Genomic DNA, 21125 nt, shown 5'->3' with positions numbered 1-21125 from the left:
TGATCCTTCAGATCCTTTAGAATTTCAAACATACTGTAGTCCCAGCATGTACACAGAGGAAGGCACTTCTGCTTTCATGTGGAGCAATAATTCTCTACGCGATACTTACAGGCCTCTCATGATAATATCTCACATGAGATCAATGTCCATGTATCTTCCCATCATAGACATGTAGTAGATTTGACAGTTGGCCATGGCTAGTTCCATGGTTGAGTCGGACCGGTCTAATGAATCACCGACATTATGTCAGCAGCTATGGAATGGGGAGTGTGAGTACGCACTTATACGAGATTCATCATTATGACTCCTATCTCTACTGATGGATGATCAAAGATGGTCGGAGTACCTCACAGTAGCGGTTGTGCTACATGTGTGAAGCGTCGCATCAAAGTATGACACATATGTCCCGAAACTGAGCAGCGCATGTACTGACTATGCCACAGTGTGATGAAAGACTCACTGGGTGCGCTAGATGCGAGAAATACGGGAAGCCATGCCCAGGATATGATAGGGGCTTCAAGTTCATTGCTGGAAAGCCATATCGTACTCCAAGGCAAAAATCAAAGACAGTCACTGGGTCACTCAGCGAACAGCAGTCTAAGACCGAGAGCCCAAATGCAGGCAACCATTCCCAAGACAGCCGCCAGGCAGTTGTCTTGAAAGAACAGCCGTGGTCTCTGGTATACGGAGATGTCAATGTTATGCGGAGCCTAGCAGCTCTCATCAATGAGTTCTCTCAGCCAGCTTCAGCCTCTCAGAAGCACCTCGTTTCCCAATGGTTTAGTTTCCTACCTTCGGTCTACGGACATAACCAGGCGCTGGATGCTTCGATCAAGTCATTTACAGCACATCATTTTGGAAAGGTCTTTCAAAATGAACAGATGATTGCATATGCTCGATCTGCCTATGGAGAGGCCCTATTCAGACTCCGAAAGTCTTTGAAGGACCCCTCCGAATGTCTCTCTTCACATGTCTTCTACACCGTTGTACTACTGTGCATGTACGAGGTAAGGAAAATATCCTCTCTATGTCTTCAAGGATGCAGGAGTCGAAATTGACACCATCAAGCTGTTTACCGACACCGAGGACCCAGAGTCCTGGATGAAGCATGCAAAAGGACTTGGTCAGTTGGTCAGAACCAGAGGGCCTGATCGTTACCGTAATGATTTGGACATAACACTTCTGAAGGTTTCTCGAGGGCTTATCGTAAGTTCTGCCCCATAGTAGATGTTCTTTAACCATTTCTGACAGTACCAGGTCATGCACTCAATGTTTTCTGGTGAACCCTGCTTCCTAGCAACCGAGGAGTGGCATCAGATGATGCGGCAACAACGTGCTCCTGGCATCTCGCCCGATCTTCACAATTGTATCGAGCAATTCTTTGCTTACTTTACATACGCCCCAAGCCTGGTACACAAGTTCTATCATCTCAAGGAAATCGACATTACCACTCCAGAAGCCCTACAGATCATATCCGCCACCTTGGAACAGGCACTCGATATGCAGGGAAAATTGACATTGTGGTACGAGCAATTCTCTCAAATTGCTCCCCCGCCAGTTGAAACTCTCACTTCGACTGACGACCCATTGTATCCGATTGTCTTGACATACTCGGATATGACTCAAGCGACCATCTACTGCAGCTACTATGCCTACATGATCATCATTCACGAAGTTCTGAAAAACTTTGGCTGTTCCGGTCCACAAGCCGCCATGGTGATATACTTCCGTGATCAAATTTGTCGATCGGTTGAATATAGTAGTGTCGGTGTCCTTGGTCCCTATCGACTGGGTTTCCCTCTACGAGTTGCCATCGAGGTCGCAGATCCTACGACAAGATCATGGATATTGGCTCGTCTATATCAATTCTCAAAAGTCTATGCTGCGTCACAACCCAAGAATTTTGAGCCCATTTTGTCATCAAATGTCACTTAACGAGAACTACCAACACTCCAATCATCTGAACAACCAAACATTCTGCCAAAAGAAACCCAGAATACCAGTCTACTACCCCTCAGTTTCCACTCTGCTCCTCGTCAACAGATGTAATGTGCTTCATACCGGCCGGCCCAGAAATTGGCTCCGCCACAGTCCGAGCCGCCATCAACAAGGAAACGATAAAGATCTCCATCACCAGCCCCATACCAGCCAAGATAGCAATATCACCATTTGCCGGGTTGAACTTTGAAGGTCCATACTCCAACAACAAGAAGTAAATGACTCGGACCAGCAAGAAAGGCAAAGTACAGGAGGTCAACAGGATACCGCGGTGGCCTGCCGGAGTCAAGATTGTGCGAGACTTGACCGCAAGCCAAGAAACCAAGCCGCAGACAAAAGCAAATACGACGATGAGAACAATCGACCCGGCTTTACCGAGGGCAGGCATTTCAATGCTTCCGCCGACCACGCCTAGAATGATGGCCACTGCGACTGGAAATCGGAAGCCATGCATCATGATACGCAGTGACTTGGGGTATTTCGACTTTCCTGGCCCATGTTCACCGGCCTGGCCACTATAACGGAAGAATTGTATTAGCATTGTTTGGAGGTTGATCGTATATGCGGTTGTTACGTACCATCGCAGCAGAACAAGGCTGACTTCGAAGAAAAGCGGCGAGAGGCCTACACTTTGCAAAGAGGACTCAGCTGTGAGCATTGACTCGGTCGGGGTCGATGTCGAGAGTATAATAGCAGAACTAGCAATTCGAACTGCGGATAGATATTTAGCATATTTTGATGATTTGTACATGGTAGCGTTCCACTTACTCTGTGACAATATTCCAATCATGCTGAACCAGGAGTAGAGGAGGCATCGTGCTGTGCTTTGCCTTTTTCTGTGATGCCAATAGCGCCACTCTTGCATGTATCGGATTGGCAGTTGAAGAATGAAGATAAGAGAAAAGATAACAAGCTCAGCAATGGCAATGTTACGCTTGCCAATTGAGATTGAGCTCTCCGTGGTAGAATCAGTATTGAACGACATGGTGATGCTAATATTGATATTGCTGAGAGTATGCTGCATATGATTCTACAGAGCAGATGAGGTCCATACTTAAATACTTGTCGACCCTCATTGAATTTTCATTCTTGTCCATTTACTTCTAGGTGTACAGTATACCTGGTATGGACCATTGCCTGGTGGAGCATATCGCGGTTACTGACCATTTTGGGTTTAGCGCAGACATTCAGCTGGACACGGAACCTTAATTGTCTGGTTCAATGATCAACCGGAGACCAGAAAGGGTCAGAAAGGGCGACTGAACAGAAATAATGGGTGCGACTAGTCACAGCTAGCCAGTGCAGAAGAAGAGGCTCAGATCAGCCCAGCCCAATTGTGCTCGCGGTAACTGTCCCAATTTAGGTAGTTTGCTGGCGATCTTCTGCTTCACTCTCTCGGCACTTGAGACCCGACTAAGCATGTCGATAAAGTATGAATTTCAATGCGGATCGTATGAATCGATTTTCAAGTACAATATTGTAGTCATAATGCCCAAGGTTAGTGATACACAAGCTGCTGCTCGAGTCATGATCGAGTCTTGCTTGAGTCATAGGCGAATAACGTGCTTTCCTCCGGACCCCGGAGTGAAGCCGGATCAATGATCTTCCTGCACCGTATACAAAAGAAATGACTCCGATGACGGCGACTAATTTGAAGTTAGGAAGCATCCCTCGAATAAATCACCATGGCTGCTGCTGCTCGGACACTTCGCATTGGTACGTGTATCCTGCTCAATTGCTGAAAGCTACCAGTTGAGTTGGCATTGAGGCTAATTGAAACTCGACAGGCCTCATCCCCGGAGACGGCATCGGACGGGAGGTCATCCCGGTAGGTAGCTCCCACGACAGGACCGAGGAATATAGCAAGGAACAACCAATTGACCTTCTATAGGCCGGTCGTCGCATTCTGGAGGCTCTGCCTTCCTCCCTGAACCTCAACTTCAGCTTCGTCAACCTCGATGCTGGCTTTGAGACCTTCCAGAAGACTGGCACCGCCCTTCCCGACAAGACTGTCGAGACTCTCAAGAAGGAGTGCGATGGTGCTCTCTTCGGTGCTGTCAGGTGAGCATCTCAAGACTGAGACCTTTGCCGTGCGTAGCTTCCACTTACTGACCTCTTTCTCACCTACCAGCTCCCCGAGCACCAAGGTCGCCGGCTACTCCTCCCCCATCGTTGCTCTGCGCAAGAAGCTCGACCTGTACGCCAACGTCCGCCCCGTCAAGACCACCGCCGGTAGCAGCAACGGCAAGCCCATTGACCTCGTCATCGTCCGCGAGAACACCGAGGACTTGTACGTGAAGGAGGAGCGCACTGTGGAGGGTCCCAACGGCAAGGTCGCCGAGGCCATCAAGCGTATCTCCGAGCGTGCCTCGCACCGCATCTCCACCATCGCTGGTGAGATCGCCCTGCGTCGCCAGGGTATCCGTGACGCTGCCCCTGGCACCTCTTCCCACAGCCAGCCCATGGTTACCATCACCCACAAGTCGAACGTCCTGTCCCAGACCGACGGCCTGTTCCGTGAGACAGCGCGCGCGGCCCTTGCCGCCGAGAAGTTCTCCTCCATCCACGTCGAGGAGCAGATTGTCGACTCCATGGTCTACAAGCTCTTCCGTCAGCCAGAGTACTACGACGTCATTGTTGCCCCCAACTTGTACGGTGACATCCTGTCTGACGGTGCCGCCGCTCTGGTCGGCAGTCTGGGTCTGGTTCCTAGCGCCAACGTTGGTGACGGCTTCGCCATTGGTGAGCCCTGCCACGGCTCTGCCCCCGATATCGAGGGTAAGGGTATTGCTAACCCCATCGCTACCCTGCGCTCCGTTGCTCTGATGCTCGAGTTCCTGGGTGAGCCCAACGCTGCTGCTAAGATCTACACTGCTGTTGATGCCAACCTGGATGAGGCCAAGTTCCTCTCCCCCGATATGGGCGGCAATGCCACTACTCAGCAGGTCCTGGATGATGTCCTCAAGAGACTGTAAGAAAATTAATTTGTACATAAAATGTTGTGGGTGCAGATGAGCTTTACAGATAGTAGCAGGAATCAAAAATTTCGTGTGTTTGCGTCTAATGATTATCATGGTGAATATGAATGTGTAGTTGCGTCTATTGAGTATCGTTCCCTTGGTCAGGCACGAGCAATAGCAGAGGTTACCACGACTCAGTCCCCACGTTGCTGTCCCTGTTCGCTGTCCTCTGACTCCTGATCCTGCTTCACGAGTATGAAGCAGACGACCAGGTACGCGCGACCTGTATTAGAATCCTTTAGGACGTATCGCAGTTCATGGTTATCCTCATCGACCATACCCACAACGGGAATATGGATTCCTGGCAGGCGAATCGCAGTTTCTGGTGTCAAGTGTCAGATGATCATTTCCCCCTCCACATCAACAAAAAATCAAGAACGAATTCTCAACTCACCACTGAACGATAAGTACTGATTACCAAAATCCGCCAAGTAAGTCCTCCCACTCTCAAACTCAAACCCAAGCCGATGATCCTCCTTCTGGAAATACTTCCGCCGCTCATTCGCAGCATCCGGAATCTTATGCTGACCGCGTTTCTCCACACCTTGCCCCTCAGCACCCTCTTCAACCACTTGATCCTTCTCCATCAGCGCATCTGACTTCTTATCCTTGTCGCCAATTCGGAAATAATTCCACGTTGCCAGCGCCGGACTGTAAAGATAGGGTTTATCGGCGTATGCATCGCCTTCGAGAGACGGATCAATGGTCCATTTCACGACGCGCAGGGCTGCGTTGAAGCCCGGGGGTAGACGGTTGCGAAGGGGTTTGTCGAAATCGTTGCCGAAGAGGAGGTCGTTTCCGTTGATGTTTTGTTTTGGCGTGAAGGAGAAACAGATCGAGTATTGGTCGTTTGTGTGTAGGGGATGCTGGAAGTAGGGACTTGTTTTGGGGGAAGAATCGGGGAAGCCTAGTTTGTTGTTAGTGATTGTTTCTCTGAAACACTGCATTTTAGACATTATACCGGTGTAGTCTTGGATGCGAACGTTCAAGTCGAATGTCGCACGATCGTCATCGAGTCGCAGCGTTTTGCCATTGACTTCAACTGGTTTATGTGTCGCGGGGTCATAATCCAGCCCCGCAGTCACTGCTAGACGATACTTTGATGGCTTTCCTGACTGTACCATGGTTGCTTCGAGGATGGTATGTTTGAGTTGAGGGGAAGTATAAGAAATTTTGGGTGTGGAGAGTAGATAAATGATCTAAATTCAAGCTTCAAACAAGATTCGCGTCGATCCATTGACGTCGCCCTACCATCATGGAATAGAGTTTCCTGCGCAACCATGCACACCTTCGTTCTTTTTCATGCTACTACGGGGATTGATTTGCGTGAACAAAAATCTGTAACTACCACACGAAGCCATATACAATTTTAAGAGTGACTGGGGTACATGTTTGCAGAAACTAATGTGATTCTTTTCTCTTTCTTCAAACACCTTACCCGGGGCGATGAAATGACATCATTCTAGGCTTACTTCCGGGGATCCACCAGGTGGGCCGAGGCTGTGATGAATTGGATGGAACGCTGCATAGGAACTTAAATGGGTTGACTCCTACTGTTGAAGCTTGAAGATAGACTAGTTTTGAAACACTAAGAAGACTTCCAAACCACTTCATTAGACTCGAGTTGGATAATAGGCTAAGATATCTCTGCTAAAGATATTTCGAAGTATATTTTCAAAAACCTCTGAAACAACGAAGCCAAGCCAATCTAACTGGACTGTTTCTCGCATCCTTGGAGAACTTCTACTGTAGTTCCATTACGATTTTCAAGACTTACTGAGACTAAATATCCACGAAGGGCTTCAAAGATGCAACAAAAGAAAAATTAAATTAAATGAAAGGAATGGAAGACCCATCTATACACCAATAAGATCACAAGCAGGCAGGTCAATATCGGAATCAACCCCACGCCCTAGATCCGCAAGACCCTCATTTTCCAGAAGGTCATCTTCAGAGAGAATACCAATGCCGCTATCCATACGGCGACGGTTCTTGCCTCTCCCCATCTCCACGTCAACAAAGCGAGTCATGCTAACAGGGGTAATGGGCTCACTACCCATCATCGTCGTCCCATCCGACATGAGATCGTCTGATCTGAGTTCCCAATTTGCAGCGCGCACCTTGGCTCGTCGGCGTTCGGAATTGACGGATTCTTTCATGAAGGCGAATGAGCGCGCTTGTTCGGTCGCCCATTTGTCGAGGAGTTCATCGCGAGCTTCCATCTCCATGCGTAATTGCTCTTCGAGGCCGTTGTTGACTTGTTGCAGACGATCAACCTCTGATCTCGCGCCCTCGAGAGATGTTGTGAGCTCTGATATGCGGACATTGAGGATTCCGGTCTCTTCTTCATGCTGTTGTTGCTTCTCACTTGATGCTCGCTCAAGTCGTTCACGTACTGTCTGGTGCTCTTTCTCGAGAACCTCCATCTCTGTTGTAAGATCACAGGTCCGAATGTGGTTCTGCTCCACAGTTTCTTCAAGCTGGCGAATACGGGCTTCGTTCTTGGAGGTTGAGATTTCAATTGCAGACCGTTGATTGCGCTCACTCTTGAGTTGCGCTCTCAGCTCGGAAATCCTTTGTCGGTATCGTTGCTTGGTAGCCGTATTCTCGTCTTCCAAACGGCTCACCATCTCTTCCAGACCCCTGACGTCTTCGTGGTACTTGTCGAGGGCGGTGTTTAATCTGTCAATCCCAATACTTTTCTCCTGGTCTTCGTTCTCGAGGTCATGCAGTCGCATTCTTGTATGAAGCATATCGCTTGCAGATGATGCGATTGAGTCTTCAAGGTTGCTGATCTTAACTGCGGCCGCTTCATACCGGTGTAAGAGGTTGTCGAATTGTCCACGAAGAGCCTTCTCACGGCCAAGTGAGCCGTTGTAGTGGTCACGCTCTGCTTTCAAGTCGTTCGCGAGAGTCTTTACCCTTTGTACCAACGCACCAAGGGTGGCTTTTCCATCTTCGAGGCTCACATTCGCAGTCTCGCCTGGAATCGCTCGCTCTAGTTCAATACGCGCAGCCCGGAAGTGAGCTTTCATATCATCGATCACTTCGTCGGTGCTAGAACCAGTGAATCCTAAACTGGAACATTCTTGGCTGATACCCTCCAGTGCTTGCGTGGCATCAGAGGCACGAGAAAGCGCCGCTGTCATAATATGGATGACATTGTCCAAGAAGTCTGGAGGCGGAGATGATTGTCGAAGTGCATCACCAAAGCCGGATGCCTCAAAGGTAGAAAGGTGCATACGACACGCATTGAACAGCTCCCTCTTCTCATTTCTGGCAGTCTCCAAGTCAGACGTGAGAGTTTGCATATCAGAATCCTCTGTCGTTTCCACGACCTGTGTCTGTGTCGAGACATCGGCATTTGTTTCGTCGAATATCATTGGGCTGTTTGATACTGGCGAGTGTGGATAACGCATGCCACGAAGATCCGGTGAGTTGGACATGATGAGAGCACTATCATTGAGGGCAAATGTGTCCCCGTCGTTGTCAATTGATGGTTCTTGCATATCCAGGCTGTGATTGGATGCCACGGAGATTTCATCGCGAAGCCGAGTAGTTTCACGTTCGAGTTCACGAACGCGAACCTGAGGGGACATCCAAAAAGTTTCGTATGATGGCAGCTGGTCTTCTGGAGTTTCATGCCTTTGCTTCAAGGCATTCAGTTCCTGTTGTAGAGCATCTCTCTCCTGCCGTAAACAATCAAGGGTCTTTTCGAAATTTGCAGAGACGCGCTTTTCGCGCTGAATGCTGTTAATCTCGTCACTTAGACCAAAGCGTCGTATCCTTCTCTGCGTGCGAGTGTCTAGGATCTGACGCAGGGGAGTGAACTGTATCACCCTTCCGTTGCTTGTGTCTTCGAATTGTTCAATCGGATCAAAGGCACGCTGGAAGCGCGGTGTTGGAGCTGACCTCCGCCGGTGAGCTCGCCGAGTAGGTGTGCTGGTGGCAAACCTCGAGCACCCAGAGTCCGACTCTTTGAATGAGGTGCGTTTCATTGCAGGTGTCAGGCCGGTCGAGTAATCCGGAGTATCAAGCAGCCTAGGACCAGGATCGGAGAATCGGACCCGCTTCCTAGCCTTCTTCGGGGTACTTGCAGTAGCCTTTTGCATGTCAAGCATTGTCCCTGCAGTTACCGCATTTCTTGTCCGATGCGAAACTGGAGAATTACTCCTTGAATCGGAGATGGAATTGTTTCTGCGCTTGCGCGCAGACTGTCGAGTCTCCATCGTCAATGTGCAATACTCAGCAGCAACTGAGTTGGAAATGTAAAGTATGTATAAGCTTTCAACAAGCTGTATTTATTCCACTGCTGGATTGCAAATGTAGTGGTAGGACAAGGGAATTGTCGAGGACTGGGCGAATGGCAAAACAACAAGAAGGCGAAGCAGTCCGATTGGTTTTATAAAGTCGAGTCATGGGAGGCAATGCAATAAATACCCTGAATAATCCCCAGTCGTTATAGATCACAACATAAACAAACAAGGTGGGGCTTCTGCAGGCAACAGGCGCGTGCCTGGGCCCTACTTTCCTAATCGGGACATGTAAACAAGCTGCTTCTTCCGGCGATCACATGATACATAGAGGCCTCAGGCAGAACATTATCAAGTATGTGCAAATCGATGATTCCATCAATGTGTATAGTATTCTTGTAAAGAGATAGTTGAATGAATCTTAGATACCGGACATTAAAGCTTATGGTTATTGACCCAAGTTCTTATCTGCTGGTCTCTGACCTGAACTACGTAAGCTTCCCGCACCTGTTTGAATTCATCTTTACACCAAATATCCTTGCTTTAAGCAGGTCATCTGACTTTCAAATCTTGGCCCAGAACATTTTCATCCTGTGTAACTCCGTATTGGTCCACCAAAGGAAGATACCAGCCGGTCCATTTCTGAACCCTCGCTTGTCTGAGCTCATTTATCATGAAAGAATTCATTCGTTGAGAGTGTGGAGATAACTCCATTCTGTCCTATCTTATCAACAACGACCCCACCACTCAAAGAGCTCCCCCGCCTCCTCTCTCCAACTCCGTGCATGGTGCCCGGCATTAGAGCCCGTCCACCGGGAGCGACTTTGTCGAGCCTGAGTCTTTGTCCTCCTCCATCTACCTTCTCTTTACCCCACAGGTACCAGCCGGCCATGTGTCCTCACCACCACGCCTTTCAGTGATGTCATTGCGTGACTGAAGGAGATCAAGCAGTACACGTCCGTTTTGGTCGTTCTTCTTCAACACCGTAGAAGGGACACCGCTGCGATGGCGGGTCTAGCCTTGTCCGCTGAGGTAAGTAGTATCAAATCGTTAGATGGAGCCGGTCGAGCTTGGAAAATGGGGTGGCCTTTGACCGACTCTCCCGAAAACTATCTGATCCGTTGTGTAGCATCCGAGCGACCGCGGCCTCCAGGACCACCAGCAGCTCATTGAAGAGATCCTTCATGAGAGACCATGGACTCCAACTGCTGGAGAAAGATCCCATTTCGATAAACTTCCCGCCGAACTCGTCCACCAGATCCTATCCCACCTCTCCGCACGGGACCTCGCTTGCGTGTCTAGAACGTGTCGCATATTCGCCGAACATGGCTCCAACGATCACCTTTGGGCTAGCCTCGTAAACTCACATATTCCCTTCCACATCCACGATCCGGGGCCGTTCGACTCATTCCGTCGACTATACCTTGCCCACCTCCCCTACTGGTTCATTCCCCAGAATAAGATCTGGTTTTCGGATACCGAAGCCCACGGCTGTCTGATCCTAGCTCGGTACGACAATCGGCGAGGCGTAATAGAGGCATATAGAGTTATTGCAGACCGGCGCCAACCAAAATTTCATATTTGGGAAGCTCATCCGGATGTGATGATCCAGTCGTTTGACCCCAAGATCAGCTTGTGGTTAGATGACCCAGTATTGCTCCTCAAAGATCATGAGCCATCGAACCCGATCGCCCCTTGTCAGACATGGAACCCTGATCGCCGGATGCCTATGGCGGCTGATTCTCAGCATGTATTCAGCTCGCTTATGCTCTGCCCTAGGGAGTTACCAGAAAACAACAAATCAACATCACCGGCAAGGCTTTGGCCGCCCGCGATGATTCCTAGTGCGGAACGAATATCTCGGATTATTTACTCGGCAGGAACATCTTTGCCAAGTTGTGCATCAGAAGCTTCCTCAATCGGGTTCCGCATCAAACGGTGGGCCAACTTTAGGCTTCAGATCACGCCAACTGATAACGAAGCGATATCAAATTATGCAACGATCGATCCATCACTATACGTCCCCACGAAAGAGAAGCCATACCAAGGAATCTGGGTTGGAGATTACTCTGCGCATGGGTGTGAATTTCTCCTCATCTACCAAATAATTCGTTGCGAGGGGAGTGAGCAGTCGAACACCTTGAGAGCCGTCAAGCTGACAGGGGATCCCAATGTTCCACGAGGGGAAGTCACATTTGTTGCGCAAGATATCGGGCCGGCTGGCCTCATACGTGTGGCAGATGAAGAGCCCTTTGCGGGTGCCCGTATAGTACATTGCTTTGGGCACGTCGCGGGCCTTGGTTTCCGCGATGGTAAGCCATTTGTCCTATTATAAGTACCTCAGCTCTCTGACTCACGCTCTCATCACAGATTCTTACACCACGTCTCAACTCATCCTTGTTTCTACCGATTATATTGCGCACTACTGGGAGGAGATGGGCCACATCTCGTATTTCCGCCGCGTGGATATCGATGAGCTCTTGCAGACCTAAGTGTAGTTCGCAGGTGCATTATTGGTGCTTCCTTCTAACTGGATTCTCCTTCCCTCTTTCTTCATACCCTATTAGATTTCTCCCTCAGTATAGGCCCTCTGTCGACTACTCATCAGCTCATGAATCAATGACAAACTCCAAAGACATGAAATTATTGTAGCAAGGGATATGTGCTGAAAATGGAGCCGTATCTATTCTCCAGCCACCTAAGAACGAATTGACTATAATTGTGATAAGTCGTTGAAGTTCACAATACCATTGTCATAGGCTGATTATAAAACAATAAATAGGTGTTGTCTCAAATAAAGTCAATGAACCAAGCCAAAGACTGATCAGTAAATGTAAAAGGAAAGGACCCTGATTTGTGAACGCACCGTGCTAACAATAGCATTCATTATACCATGATCTCAATCAAAGACACAAGTATAGTATACTTCACAAAGAAGAGGGATGTTCCTCTCAACATAAAAACCCAATCTACTCCGCCGAATCTGGCCATTAGATACAATCTACTATCTCCATATCCCCAAACAGTCTAACATTCAAGCCAAACAGCAACCAAGCATACCCCCAGCTATGGATCACTCCTACACCCCCCCAGAGTACGACCTCCTGCTCCCCCCCTCTCTTCAACGAAGACCCCCGCCGCGGCGTAAAATGGTCCCCCGAACTCTGGTGGTCCGGCGAAGAACTCATGTTCCTCAAATGCTCCAACCTCTCTGCCATAGACTTCAAATCCTGGCGAGAAATCGTTACCAACAAACTGACCGAATGGACCCAAAAGTGCCGCTGGATCGAAACTAACGTCAAAGACTTTACAAGAAATCATCTCCAGGTTGAATCCGAGCAAATTATCTACTTCCTTCAAAATGCCGTCGCTGGTAAGTTATCCCGATTCCGGCCAAGTTTGAAGATCGGGGATGGGCGTTATATTAGTCCTTGTTTTGATGAGAGGCGGAAGGCTGTTGTTGAGGCTTGTTATGGGTTGGCGAGGCGGGTGGAGAGGGAGTGTGGGAGGCAGAATGTTATGGTTGAGCCTTCGGCGCAGTTTAGGGAGAACTTGGGGATGGTTTGTGTGGCTGTTGGGTGGCTTTCGCTGGAGGGGTTGAAGGGGGAGGGTGCGGATGAGTTTGCGGTTCGCATGACTAGAAATAGTGTGAGGAAGGGGCTGTGGACGTATCCTGCTGATTCGTATTTGGCGAAGTTTTGGGCTAGCCTGAAGCCTGTTGAAAAGGGTTGTGCTTGCGTTCAGTGCAAGATTGAAGCGGGTCAGGGGGCTTGATTCTTGAGAACAGGCTTGGTGTAATTTCGATAGGTTTCAGTTCGGTATAAATTTTGGGTTGAAGTCAGCCGAGGGCCAGGGAAGGAAGAATCAAAGGTATCGAGGTAGATTCATGACACAATCAATTGAAATGATCATGCATTTAGCCTTTCAATAATAAGAACATTACATCACATCACTCTACTAGCGTAGGTATTGCTAGTCTCGTATAAATCCGTATGATAGCAAACATGGAGCAAGACCGAACTTTGAGCTGCCCTGTCCCAAAAACTATACACCAAGTGGCAGCCATCTTCGAGATAAGACATACCCTAGCAAGATTAACAACGATCTTTTACCAAACGGATCTAAGCACATTCTGGCCTCTGCCCGAGAAAGCCCTTGTCAACAACGTCGACCCAAACACAGTGCTTTAAGTTTATACAACTCTTTGTTTGAGCTACCCCCTATCAGGTATGAGACACATCCATCACTCAACATAGTTCATTGATAAAGTATTAGCCTCAGGTAAGAGAGCATGAAATTTGTGTAAAGTGCAATCGAATAGATACAGAGAGTCAAAAGGTATCGCACAGAACGAGACAAGCCAAAAGACGCCGTAACTCTGAAGGTGAGGCCAGAAAAGGAGGAGAAATCCAGCAGCGAGGGAGGAGAGGAGTAGATCGTCACACGTCAGTCCAGCCATGATGTGTGCTCGCATGTCACACCACCTCAGTTGAAATGTCAAGTCGGAAAAGCATGGGGATGAAATCGTAAATCGCCCAGTTGCACCCCGTCTTTGGAAATAGAAAGTAGATCATCGACGGCGCTCGAACCAGCTTGAGGAGCCCATCACGGCCACGGACTGATCCATCACCCACTCTCCGACGCCAAGGTAGTTATCGATCCAGCGCTTCACTTCCTTGTTTTCGGAGATCTGTTCGGATTTGAGACTGGGGCTGGAAACAACCCACACGCACGCGACCCGGTTTATGGGTGTGCGTGAGGGTTAATCGAGTTAGCTGGACTGTCTTCTTAGGCTCGAGGTAAATATGGCGAGAGAGTGGAGGGGGTTGCGAGAGGGTTCGAAGGGAAGTTGTATTTACGTGAGGCCTGTGGATCGCTTGACACCAGCCAGGAAGGCAGAGACTATCGATGAGAGTGACTGTTAGTGTTCTGTATATAATCTCTATGGTATGAGGGAGGGGATAGCTTACGAAGCACCGCATCGAATGCGTAGTGAGTGAGACGCCCGAACTGCTCAGCGAAGAAAGGTTAGTCAAGCTGTCGTACTTCCCCGACCGATCAAGCTCAAGAAACGGAAGCTTCCTACCATGGTGGAAAGGGTTATCAAAGTGAAGAGCATACAAAATGTCGGACTTAATGAGAGAGACAGTTGCAGATGATCCACGGCAGAAGACGGGGAATGGATCACGTGGATTGCTTTCACATGACAACGGACATAGCCAGCCACCGGATGTGGCTGGGGTTGATGAGGTAAGTGGAACGGAGCGCTACACGATTACATAATCTCGAAGCTGGAGCTGGACTTTCCCCAAAACGGGCACGGGTTATCGATAAGGCTGAATCGTCCACCGAAAGTCCGTTTTGGCGTTTTTTCCACCCATTTTTTGTTGGCTTGTCTGGCTTGTCGGCCCAGCCCTGACTCCCTGCTATTTGTCACCGTTACTCGATAAAAGGGATCCAATGTACGGCGCGTAGACCAGCACGGGCCCCTCCGCTGTGAGGCGTTTGGTATCAATTTTGTTTTTCTCTTCTACCCTTCATAGCGGATGCCGCCGGTGCCGATTGGCTTGGCTTGGGGATCAGTCTCGGTGAGGGGCAGAGGGGCAGATTGGGAGGGACAGTTTACAATGGAATCCTTGAAGTATGAAGAAGAAGACATACCATTAAGAGTACTGGGAGCAGAGAAATTTTTATCTAGTAGATGGTTCTTCTATTATGAATTGTAAAAGGTAAAATTTAAATTATAAACTGTAATTGACAGGCCAAGCCACCGAAAAGCAGAGCTGGAGCAACTGTAGGAGCAGTGTACACCGGCGAGTAACCTGGGGCAAGACCCGTCCTAGTTTGGGTGCCTGAGAGAAAAAGCAGAGCGGGTTGGCGGAGATAGAGGAGATGGAGCATCGGCCACCAACATTTTCCCTTCCCGCCCCTCACCCTCCATCCTACTTCCGTTTTCTTCTCCCCTCCCTCTTCTCCATCTCATCCTCTTCAATTGATTCTTCAATTTCTCTCCTCCCCTACCCACTTCCTCCATTAGCTTTGTCTAGCACATTCACAATGGCGGCCACTAGCTCCCTTGACCACCTGTCCAACCGGATGAAGCTGGAGTGGCACTCCAAGCTCAACACCGAGATGGTCCCCGCGAAGAACTTCCGCCGCACCTCCATCATCGGTACCATTGGTATGTCATGTCCCACGACTGTAGAAGTTTTCTTGACTTCATCGCCCGTCTCTTTGGGAAATGGCGCATGGTCGCTCGATGAATAAAAAGTTGCTAATGGTCAATCCCTCTCTAGGTCCCAAGACCAACTCCGTTGAGAAGATCAACGCTCTCCGCACTTGTATGGACTGCAATCTGATAGATCCACCGTCAAAGAAGATAGACTAACTCGATTGTAGCTGGTCTTAACGTTGTCCGCATGAACTTCTCCCACGGTTCATATGAGGTAAGAGCTTGATGGTTCCGACTTGTAGTCAAGACTTGACGATGATTCTAACATCAATTAGTACCACCAATCGGTCATTGACAACGCCCGCGAGGCTGCTAAAGTCCAGACTGGCCGTCCTCTGGCCATTGCCCTCGACACCAAGGGCCCCGAGATCCGTACCGGTAACACCGTCGATGACAAGGATTTCCCCATCTCTGCTGGTACTGAGCTCAACATCACCACCGACGAGGCCTATGCCACCGCCAGTGATGACAAGAACATGTAAGAATTCCCATCTGCCCGATGATCTGGATCGATTGATCGGCCGACCGTGGGACGAAATTGGTGTCGCAGAGACTGACAGTGCCGGATTGCAGGTACCTCGACTACAAGAACATCACCCAGGTGATCTCCCCCGGCAAGCTCATCTATGTCGATGATGGCATTCTGTCTTTTGAGGTGCTCGAGGTGGTGGATGACAAGACCCTGCGCGTCAAGTGCTTGAACAATGGCAACATCTCTTCTCGCAAGGGTGTCAACTTGCCCGGTACCGACGTAGACCTCCCCGCTCTGTCGGAGAAGGATATCAGCGACCTGAAGTTCGGTGTCAAGAACAAGGTCGACATGATCTTCGCCTCGTTCATCCGCCGCGGTAGTGATATCGACAAGATCCGTGAAGTCCTCGGCGAGGAAGGCAAGGAGATCCAGATCATTGCCAAGGTTGAGAACCAGCAGGGTGTCAACAACTTTGACGAGATCCTTGAGGCCACTGATGGTGTCATGGTTGCCCGTGGTGATCTCGGTATCGAGATCCCCGCCCCCAAGGTGTTCATCGCTCAGAAGATGATGATCGCCAAGTGCAACATCAAGGGTAAGCCCGTTATCTGTGCCACTCAGATGCTGGAGTCCATGACGTACAACCCTCGCCCGACCCGTGCTGAGGTCTCCGACGTTGCCAACGCCGTCCTGGACGGTGCCGACTGTGTCATGCTGTCGGGTGAGACCGCCAAGGGTAACTACCCTTGCGAGGCCGTCAAGATGATGCACGAGACCTGCCTGCTGGCCGAGGTTACCATCCCCCACTTCCAGATCTTCGATGAGCTCCGTAACCTGGCTCCTCGTCCCACCGAGACTTCCGAGTCCATCGCCATGGCTGCCGTCAGCGCCAGTCTGGAGCTGAACGCCGGTGCCATTGTCGTCCTGACCACCAGTGGCAAGACTGCCCGCCTTCTTTCCAAGTACCGCCCCGTCTGCCCCATCCTGATGGTCACTCGCAACGCCACCGCTTCCCGGGTAAGTTCTGAAGCTCCAGCATCGCAAGTCTGTTCCAAGCTAACGAAAGCTCTTTCCAGTACTCCCACCTGTACCGTGGTGTCTGGCCCTTCTACTTCCCCGAGAACAAGCCTGACTTCAACGTCAAGATCTGGCAGGAGGACGTCGACCGCCGCCTCAAGTGGGGTATCAACCACGGTCTCAAGCTCGGCATCATCAACAAGGGCGACCCCATCGTCTGTGTTCAGGGATGGCGTGGCGGTATGGGCCACACCAACACCGTCCGTGTGGTTCCTGCTGAGGAGAACCTCGGCCTGGCCATGGAGTAGATCTTCGACGGTGCCATATGATGAAGGCCACGAATCTATTGCTCCATTCTTTGTTTTAGTCCTTTCTCTTTTTTGGTTTATCGCTGGTGCGAGGGGTCGGATACATACCTTATTTTTTCATTATTTTTTTGAATCTGCAAAAAGATTTCTTGCCATTATTTCCAGCCTCAAGCTCGTTTCTGCTCCTTGGTCTGGACCATTGCTGTTTCTTGCGAAGAGGTGCTTGCATTGTTGATGTACATGAGAATGAATCTAATGCCTCCAGGTCAAATGCGTTGTTCGAGTAAGCCTAGACTTTCCTTGAGAGGAATGAACAAACTTAGACCTGGGAACAAATTGTCAGTCCCTAGTTAGTGAGCGGGTTAGTTTGTCTCGTACTCGTCCGCGCTGTTCAAAGCAACGGGAAGTTCTGCGCGCATTCCTGCACGTCTTTTGCTCAGGTACTCTCTCTTTGGGAGACTCGTCAAGGGCATCACGCGAGCAAAGAGCCTGCTTCTCAACCACGAGAAAAAGAAAAGAGGGAGAAAGAAAGAAAAGAAAAGAAAGGAAAGGCACAGCCGACGGTCAACCGGAAAGGCCTTCCCTCAATGCGGGGGTCACGAAAACGCGCTGCCGGACTCCGAGGCCGAGGCATGTGTCCTGCAGGCACCCGGGCAAGTATACAGCGTATGTACTCTCGCCATAGTCGCAATAAACCTCTTCATTGAAGAGTCATGCAGCACGACAAGGTCAAAGAGTTGATCAATTGCACGCGAAGATCAAGAGGAAAAAATGAAAAAAGAAATCAAAAGTTCATTCTGGTCCGATGGCAGAAGATAATTCCCGAGTGCGGCCCCGTTTGTTCCCGACTTTCGCCGAAAGATACATGGGATGGATTAGCAGCCTGATTTACAAGGCATGAATCTTGTACAGATATCGAGTAGATTAATACAATTTGATACTTTGCTGCCATGAATACTTGCTGTTCTTTCTATTTGGAGAATAATTGAGTTAATATGAGTTACGAATTATATCATTGTCCTGATACTCAATCTTCTATTGAACAGTGTCTGCTCTGTCGTCGGCCCCAGCTATGACGAAAGTCAAGACTTCCAAGTCTTGGCCCTGGGGGCTATGTATGCTCGGCGACATACCCCGAGCCTTATAAAGTGCGGTTATTATCAGGTAGGTATAGTCCCTTCACAGCTCAATCCAATAACTCATTATCAAGTATCTATCTTCTTTGGAATATAACCAACGCCTTCAAGTCTTTCACAACAATCATAAACCTTCTTTCTCCCTCCATTACACAACCATCCATCCCCACTTCCTCCTCCCACATGTGCTTTGGCTTCGGCGGTTTCAGCTCTGTGAAACCCAAACCACCCCGCAGAGAAAAGTATGGGAATAACGAAGAAAAGTACCTTCGTGATTATGTGCGCTATGAAATCAAGTACGAGGAATATATGAATAAGGATAATCGGCGGAGGCGGATGGTGGATGCTAATGCTGGTGCTGTTGGGGGGATATCTGTTGCTACTGGAGGATAATTGGGTGGTTCCAGTTTAGAGATATTGTTAACAATCTGACATGAATTGACTGTATTTCTATCTTCTTCGTCAGGAACTGTTATAGAGATTTGATGAGATGAAACGGCTATCCCTGGGTCTCTCTACCTGGAGTAGGACCAAAGCAACGAGCAGCTATGCTTCTTATTTGGAGCGAAGTAGGTGACGGTAAGATCACTAGCTTGGAAAGGAAGTGATCAGGTTCTCAAGGAAATTTCTTGATACTGTCACTCGAGCTTCTCAGGAGCACTCGCGTAACGTTAGCAGACAAGGAGTCGCCGTGGAAAAGCTATGAGTAGCGTAGCCTATGTGCTCCCAGGATCTAGTATAACCAAAAAAGGATCAAGTAGAAAGACGTACCTATGTCACATAGAACAGGTTTCAAAACATTCATTAACTAAAAAAGTGCCATTTGGCATTCTAGGTGTTCAGAACTCATGACACACACCTGGAGCCATCGCAGTCTGTGGCTGCAAAGCTAGATCGTCCTCGCTAATTACCAAGAAATGGGACAAGGCAGTTGTTTGTTGGTAAGTACTCCCGTTAGAATGGTTATTCATCAAGTTGAAAGTCAATTCAGAGGTAGAGCATGCACACTGTAGAAAATAAATGGGAGAGTTGAGGTGTGCTATGTGCTGTCGGATTATTTGATTACTGAACAGCCCCACTACGGGGTCAACCCCTTGATGAAGATGAATAATCGCGCCGACATCCAACATATCGAAAAGCCCAGCGAGATTTGTTGGGTTACCTCATGAGATATGTTCAATTCGGATGTCTTGCAAATTGATCTCCTATTTTTGAACCTTTTCTGGCTTCCAGGCTCTCTTATCTTGTCACTGTCAAGCCTGGGAGGCCAAGTTTGGTAACACCAGGCGAATTTGCCCACGGAACTAACATCAAGATCATGTGGGTGTCCTCTTGACACAAATTTGGATATCTAAGAAACCATAATTGATATATAGCGTGCCTAGAATGTATACATAAAAGACCAAGATGAAGAACAGAGAAACAAATCTGGAATTGCTAAAGGCGTCAATTTGGCATTGGGCAAAGCGCCAGAGTGTACATTAACGGTCAATCCAGTTGTCAAATCGTGATAAAATAGGAGTAGATGTAATGGAGGCGAGATATCTGTCCTCCAATGCTGTTGCAAACGAACATATTCCTGTGGTGAAACTCCTTAATTCCTTCCATTTGCCACATCTGGTCAAGCCCAACAGACGGCGCACAAAACTCCCAACGATATCGGCTCAACAGTCCATAACCCAAGTTCTCAACCATCACTCAATTTGAAGAATATACTCTACCATCTCTTATTCCCGATCATGGAATATTGACTCTGCCCTTATTTAAGTCCTTACGGCCCTCAAGCTCGATGATTCAATTTCACTCTATCATCCAGAGCAACGCGAATTTACGACGAAAAGAAAGTGGTCTTCAACCCAATCGATATTTTAGTCCATAGCAATGGCTTTATCCCAGAATTCCGAAAAGGGAGATCCCGTTGATCAAAGTACGGGAGTCACCTACGAGGGAAGCTGTCATTGCAAAGCTGTGCTTTATTCTGTGAAACTGCCTTCTGAGATACCGAGCTTGCCAGTCATTTCGTGCAATTGTGAGTATTTGCATGTATCGTGATTTCCTATACGCTCATGTACGCCTCCATGAGAGTAATTAAGCTAACAATCAGGAAACAGGCAGCTATTGCCACGTTTCAGGCAGTTTTCATGCGTTCGCGGATGACATCGAAATCCGCCAAGGGGAAGAAGCCCTCAAGGTATAGGCTGCTATGACTACCCTTCCGAAGATACTGGAGAAATCGCTGACTGTCGTGATCTATCTAGGAATATCGTTTCGGCACGCATTCCATCAAGATTTTCTTTTGCGGAACCTGTGGTGCCAATGTGTACAACAGATCGGTGAATCCAAAGTTCATCTTTGGCAAATGTGCTATCAATGTAAGTCAACACCACTGAAAATGACCCCTTGGCAAAGATGAATACGCTAAGTCATATCACTCGAAGGTACGCCTCCTACAGGGTGTTGATCTAGGAGCCATAGAAGTCACCAAGCGTGAGGGCAAGGATTTCTATCCACCACCTTTGTAAGAGGTTTCACTTTAGGTCCCTTGGATGGACTTCACGATCTTGCGTGTCAACGGATCTTTGATTTCAGGGGTAGATGATGAGTCCTTTGAGTGTGACATTCTTCATTGGCATACATTCAAAGGACCGATCGATTTCTTTTTGAGATTAGGAATAACTTTCCTCGCTTG

At 48.7% G+C, this 21125-nt stretch overlaps 10 protein-coding genes across 10 annotated transcripts; 6 read left to right on the top strand and 4 right to left on the bottom strand.

Moving 5' to 3' along the window:
• Positions 1 to 333: 333 nt before the first annotated feature.
• N7473_007667 (Zn(II)2Cys6 transcription factor) lies at positions 334 to 1935 on the top strand (the record flags this gene model as incomplete). The annotated part of the gene is made up of 4 exons (XM_057153607.1): positions 334 to 390; positions 444 to 1007; positions 1069 to 1206; positions 1258 to 1935. The coding sequence occupies 4 exons, from the start codon at positions 334 to 336 to the stop codon at positions 1933 to 1935; spliced, it is 1437 nt and encodes a 478-aa protein (XP_057007945.1).
• A 79-nt stretch (positions 1936 to 2014) lies between these two features.
• N7473_007666 (uncharacterized protein) lies at positions 2015 to 2983 on the bottom strand (the record flags this gene model as incomplete). Its single annotated transcript, XM_057153606.1, has 3 exons — positions 2015 to 2513; positions 2577 to 2709; positions 2767 to 2983. The coding sequence occupies 3 exons, from the start codon at positions 2981 to 2983 to the stop codon at positions 2015 to 2017; spliced, it is 849 nt and encodes a 282-aa protein (XP_057007944.1).
• A 700-nt stretch (positions 2984 to 3683) lies between these two features.
• Positions 3684 to 4973, top strand: lysB (homoisocitrate dehydrogenase lysB; the record flags this gene model as incomplete). The annotated part of the gene is made up of 4 exons (XM_057153605.1): positions 3684 to 3714; positions 3786 to 3826; positions 3890 to 4059; positions 4130 to 4973. 4 exons carry the CDS (start codon positions 3684 to 3686, stop codon positions 4971 to 4973), a joined length of 1086 nt encoding a protein of 361 aa, XP_057007943.1.
• Positions 4974 to 5152: 179 nt separating this feature from the next.
• N7473_007664 (DUF1769 domain-containing protein) lies at positions 5153 to 6142 on the bottom strand (the record flags this gene model as incomplete). Its single annotated transcript, XM_057153604.1, has 3 exons — positions 5153 to 5340; positions 5413 to 5925; positions 5980 to 6142. 3 exons carry the CDS (start codon positions 6140 to 6142, stop codon positions 5153 to 5155), a joined length of 864 nt encoding a protein of 287 aa, XP_057007942.1.
• Positions 6143 to 6874: 732 nt separating this feature from the next.
• Positions 6875 to 9247, bottom strand: N7473_007663 (uncharacterized protein; the record flags this gene model as incomplete). The annotated part of the gene is made up of 1 exon (XM_057153603.1): positions 6875 to 9247. One exon carries the CDS (start codon positions 9245 to 9247, stop codon positions 6875 to 6877), a length of 2373 nt encoding a protein of 790 aa, XP_057007941.1.
• Positions 9248 to 10070: 823 nt separating this feature from the next.
• Positions 10071 to 12053, top strand: N7473_007662 (uncharacterized protein). Its single transcript, XM_057153602.1, has 3 exons — positions 10071 to 10303; positions 10401 to 11583; positions 11642 to 12053. The coding sequence occupies exons 1-3, from the start codon at positions 10277 to 10279 to the stop codon at positions 11761 to 11763; spliced, it is 1332 nt and encodes a 443-aa protein (XP_057007940.1). The 5' UTR covers positions 10071 to 10276; the 3' UTR covers positions 11764 to 12053.
• A 1788-nt stretch (positions 12054 to 13841) lies between these two features.
• On the bottom strand, positions 13842 to 14360 carry N7473_007661 (DUF1748 domain-containing protein; the record flags this gene model as incomplete). Its single annotated transcript, XM_057153601.1, has 4 exons — positions 13842 to 13983; positions 14131 to 14173; positions 14242 to 14281; positions 14358 to 14360. The coding sequence occupies 4 exons, from the start codon at positions 14358 to 14360 to the stop codon at positions 13842 to 13844; spliced, it is 228 nt and encodes a 75-aa protein (XP_057007939.1).
• A 759-nt stretch (positions 14361 to 15119) lies between these two features.
• N7473_007660 (pyruvate kinase CDC19) lies at positions 15120 to 18052 on the top strand. Its single transcript, XM_057153600.1, has 6 exons — positions 15120 to 15452; positions 15568 to 15612; positions 15671 to 15717; positions 15779 to 15981; positions 16077 to 16992; positions 17052 to 18052. Exons 1-6 carry the CDS (start codon positions 15164 to 15166, stop codon positions 17298 to 17300), a joined length of 1749 nt encoding a protein of 582 aa, XP_057007938.1. The 5' UTR covers positions 15120 to 15163; the 3' UTR covers positions 17301 to 18052.
• Positions 18053 to 18619: 567 nt separating this feature from the next.
• On the top strand, positions 18620 to 18829 carry N7473_007659 (uncharacterized protein; the record flags this gene model as incomplete). The annotated part of the gene is made up of 1 exon (XM_057153599.1): positions 18620 to 18829. One exon carries the CDS (start codon positions 18620 to 18622, stop codon positions 18827 to 18829), a length of 210 nt encoding a protein of 69 aa, XP_057007937.1.
• A 1488-nt stretch (positions 18830 to 20317) lies between these two features.
• Positions 20318 to 20958, top strand: N7473_007658 (GFA family protein; the record flags this gene model as incomplete). Its single annotated transcript, XM_057153598.1, has 4 exons — positions 20318 to 20465; positions 20548 to 20627; positions 20695 to 20808; positions 20875 to 20958. 4 exons carry the CDS (start codon positions 20318 to 20320, stop codon positions 20956 to 20958), a joined length of 426 nt encoding a protein of 141 aa, XP_057007936.1.
• Positions 20959 to 21125: the final 167 nt, after the last annotated feature.

The sequence above is a fragment of the Penicillium subrubescens genome, assembly GCF_028828155.1.
Source record: "Penicillium subrubescens strain IBT 31985 chromosome Unknown utg000005l_segment0_segment0, whole genome shotgun sequence".
In the NCBI taxonomy this organism is placed as follows: domain Eukaryota; kingdom Fungi; phylum Ascomycota; class Eurotiomycetes; order Eurotiales; family Aspergillaceae; genus Penicillium; species Penicillium subrubescens.
The sequence above is the reverse complement of the archived record's forward strand: the minus strand, read 5'-3'. Positions and strand labels throughout refer to the sequence as shown.

Coding starts and splice junctions, on each gene's coding strand:
- N7473_007662 (XM_057153602.1), top strand. CDS start 10,277: ATGGCGGGTCTAGCCTTGTCCGCTGAG. Junction 10,304..10,400: donor GTCTAGCCTTGTCCGCTGAG/GTAAGTAGTATC, acceptor TCCGTTGTGTAG/CATCCGAGCGACCGCGGCCT. Junction 11,584..11,641: donor GGGCCTTGGTTTCCGCGATG/GTAAGCCATTTG, acceptor CTCTCATCACAG/ATTCTTACACCACGTCTCAA.
- N7473_007660 (XM_057153600.1), top strand. CDS start 15,164: ATGGAGCATCGGCCACCAACATTTTCCCTTCCCGCCCCTCACCCTCCA. Junction 15,613..15,670: donor GATCAACGCTCTCCGCACTT/GTATGGACTGCA, acceptor ACTCGATTGTAG/CTGGTCTTAACGTTGTCCGC. Junction 15,982..16,076: donor GCCAGTGATGACAAGAACAT/GTAAGAATTCCC, acceptor GCCGGATTGCAG/GTACCTCGACTACAAGAACA.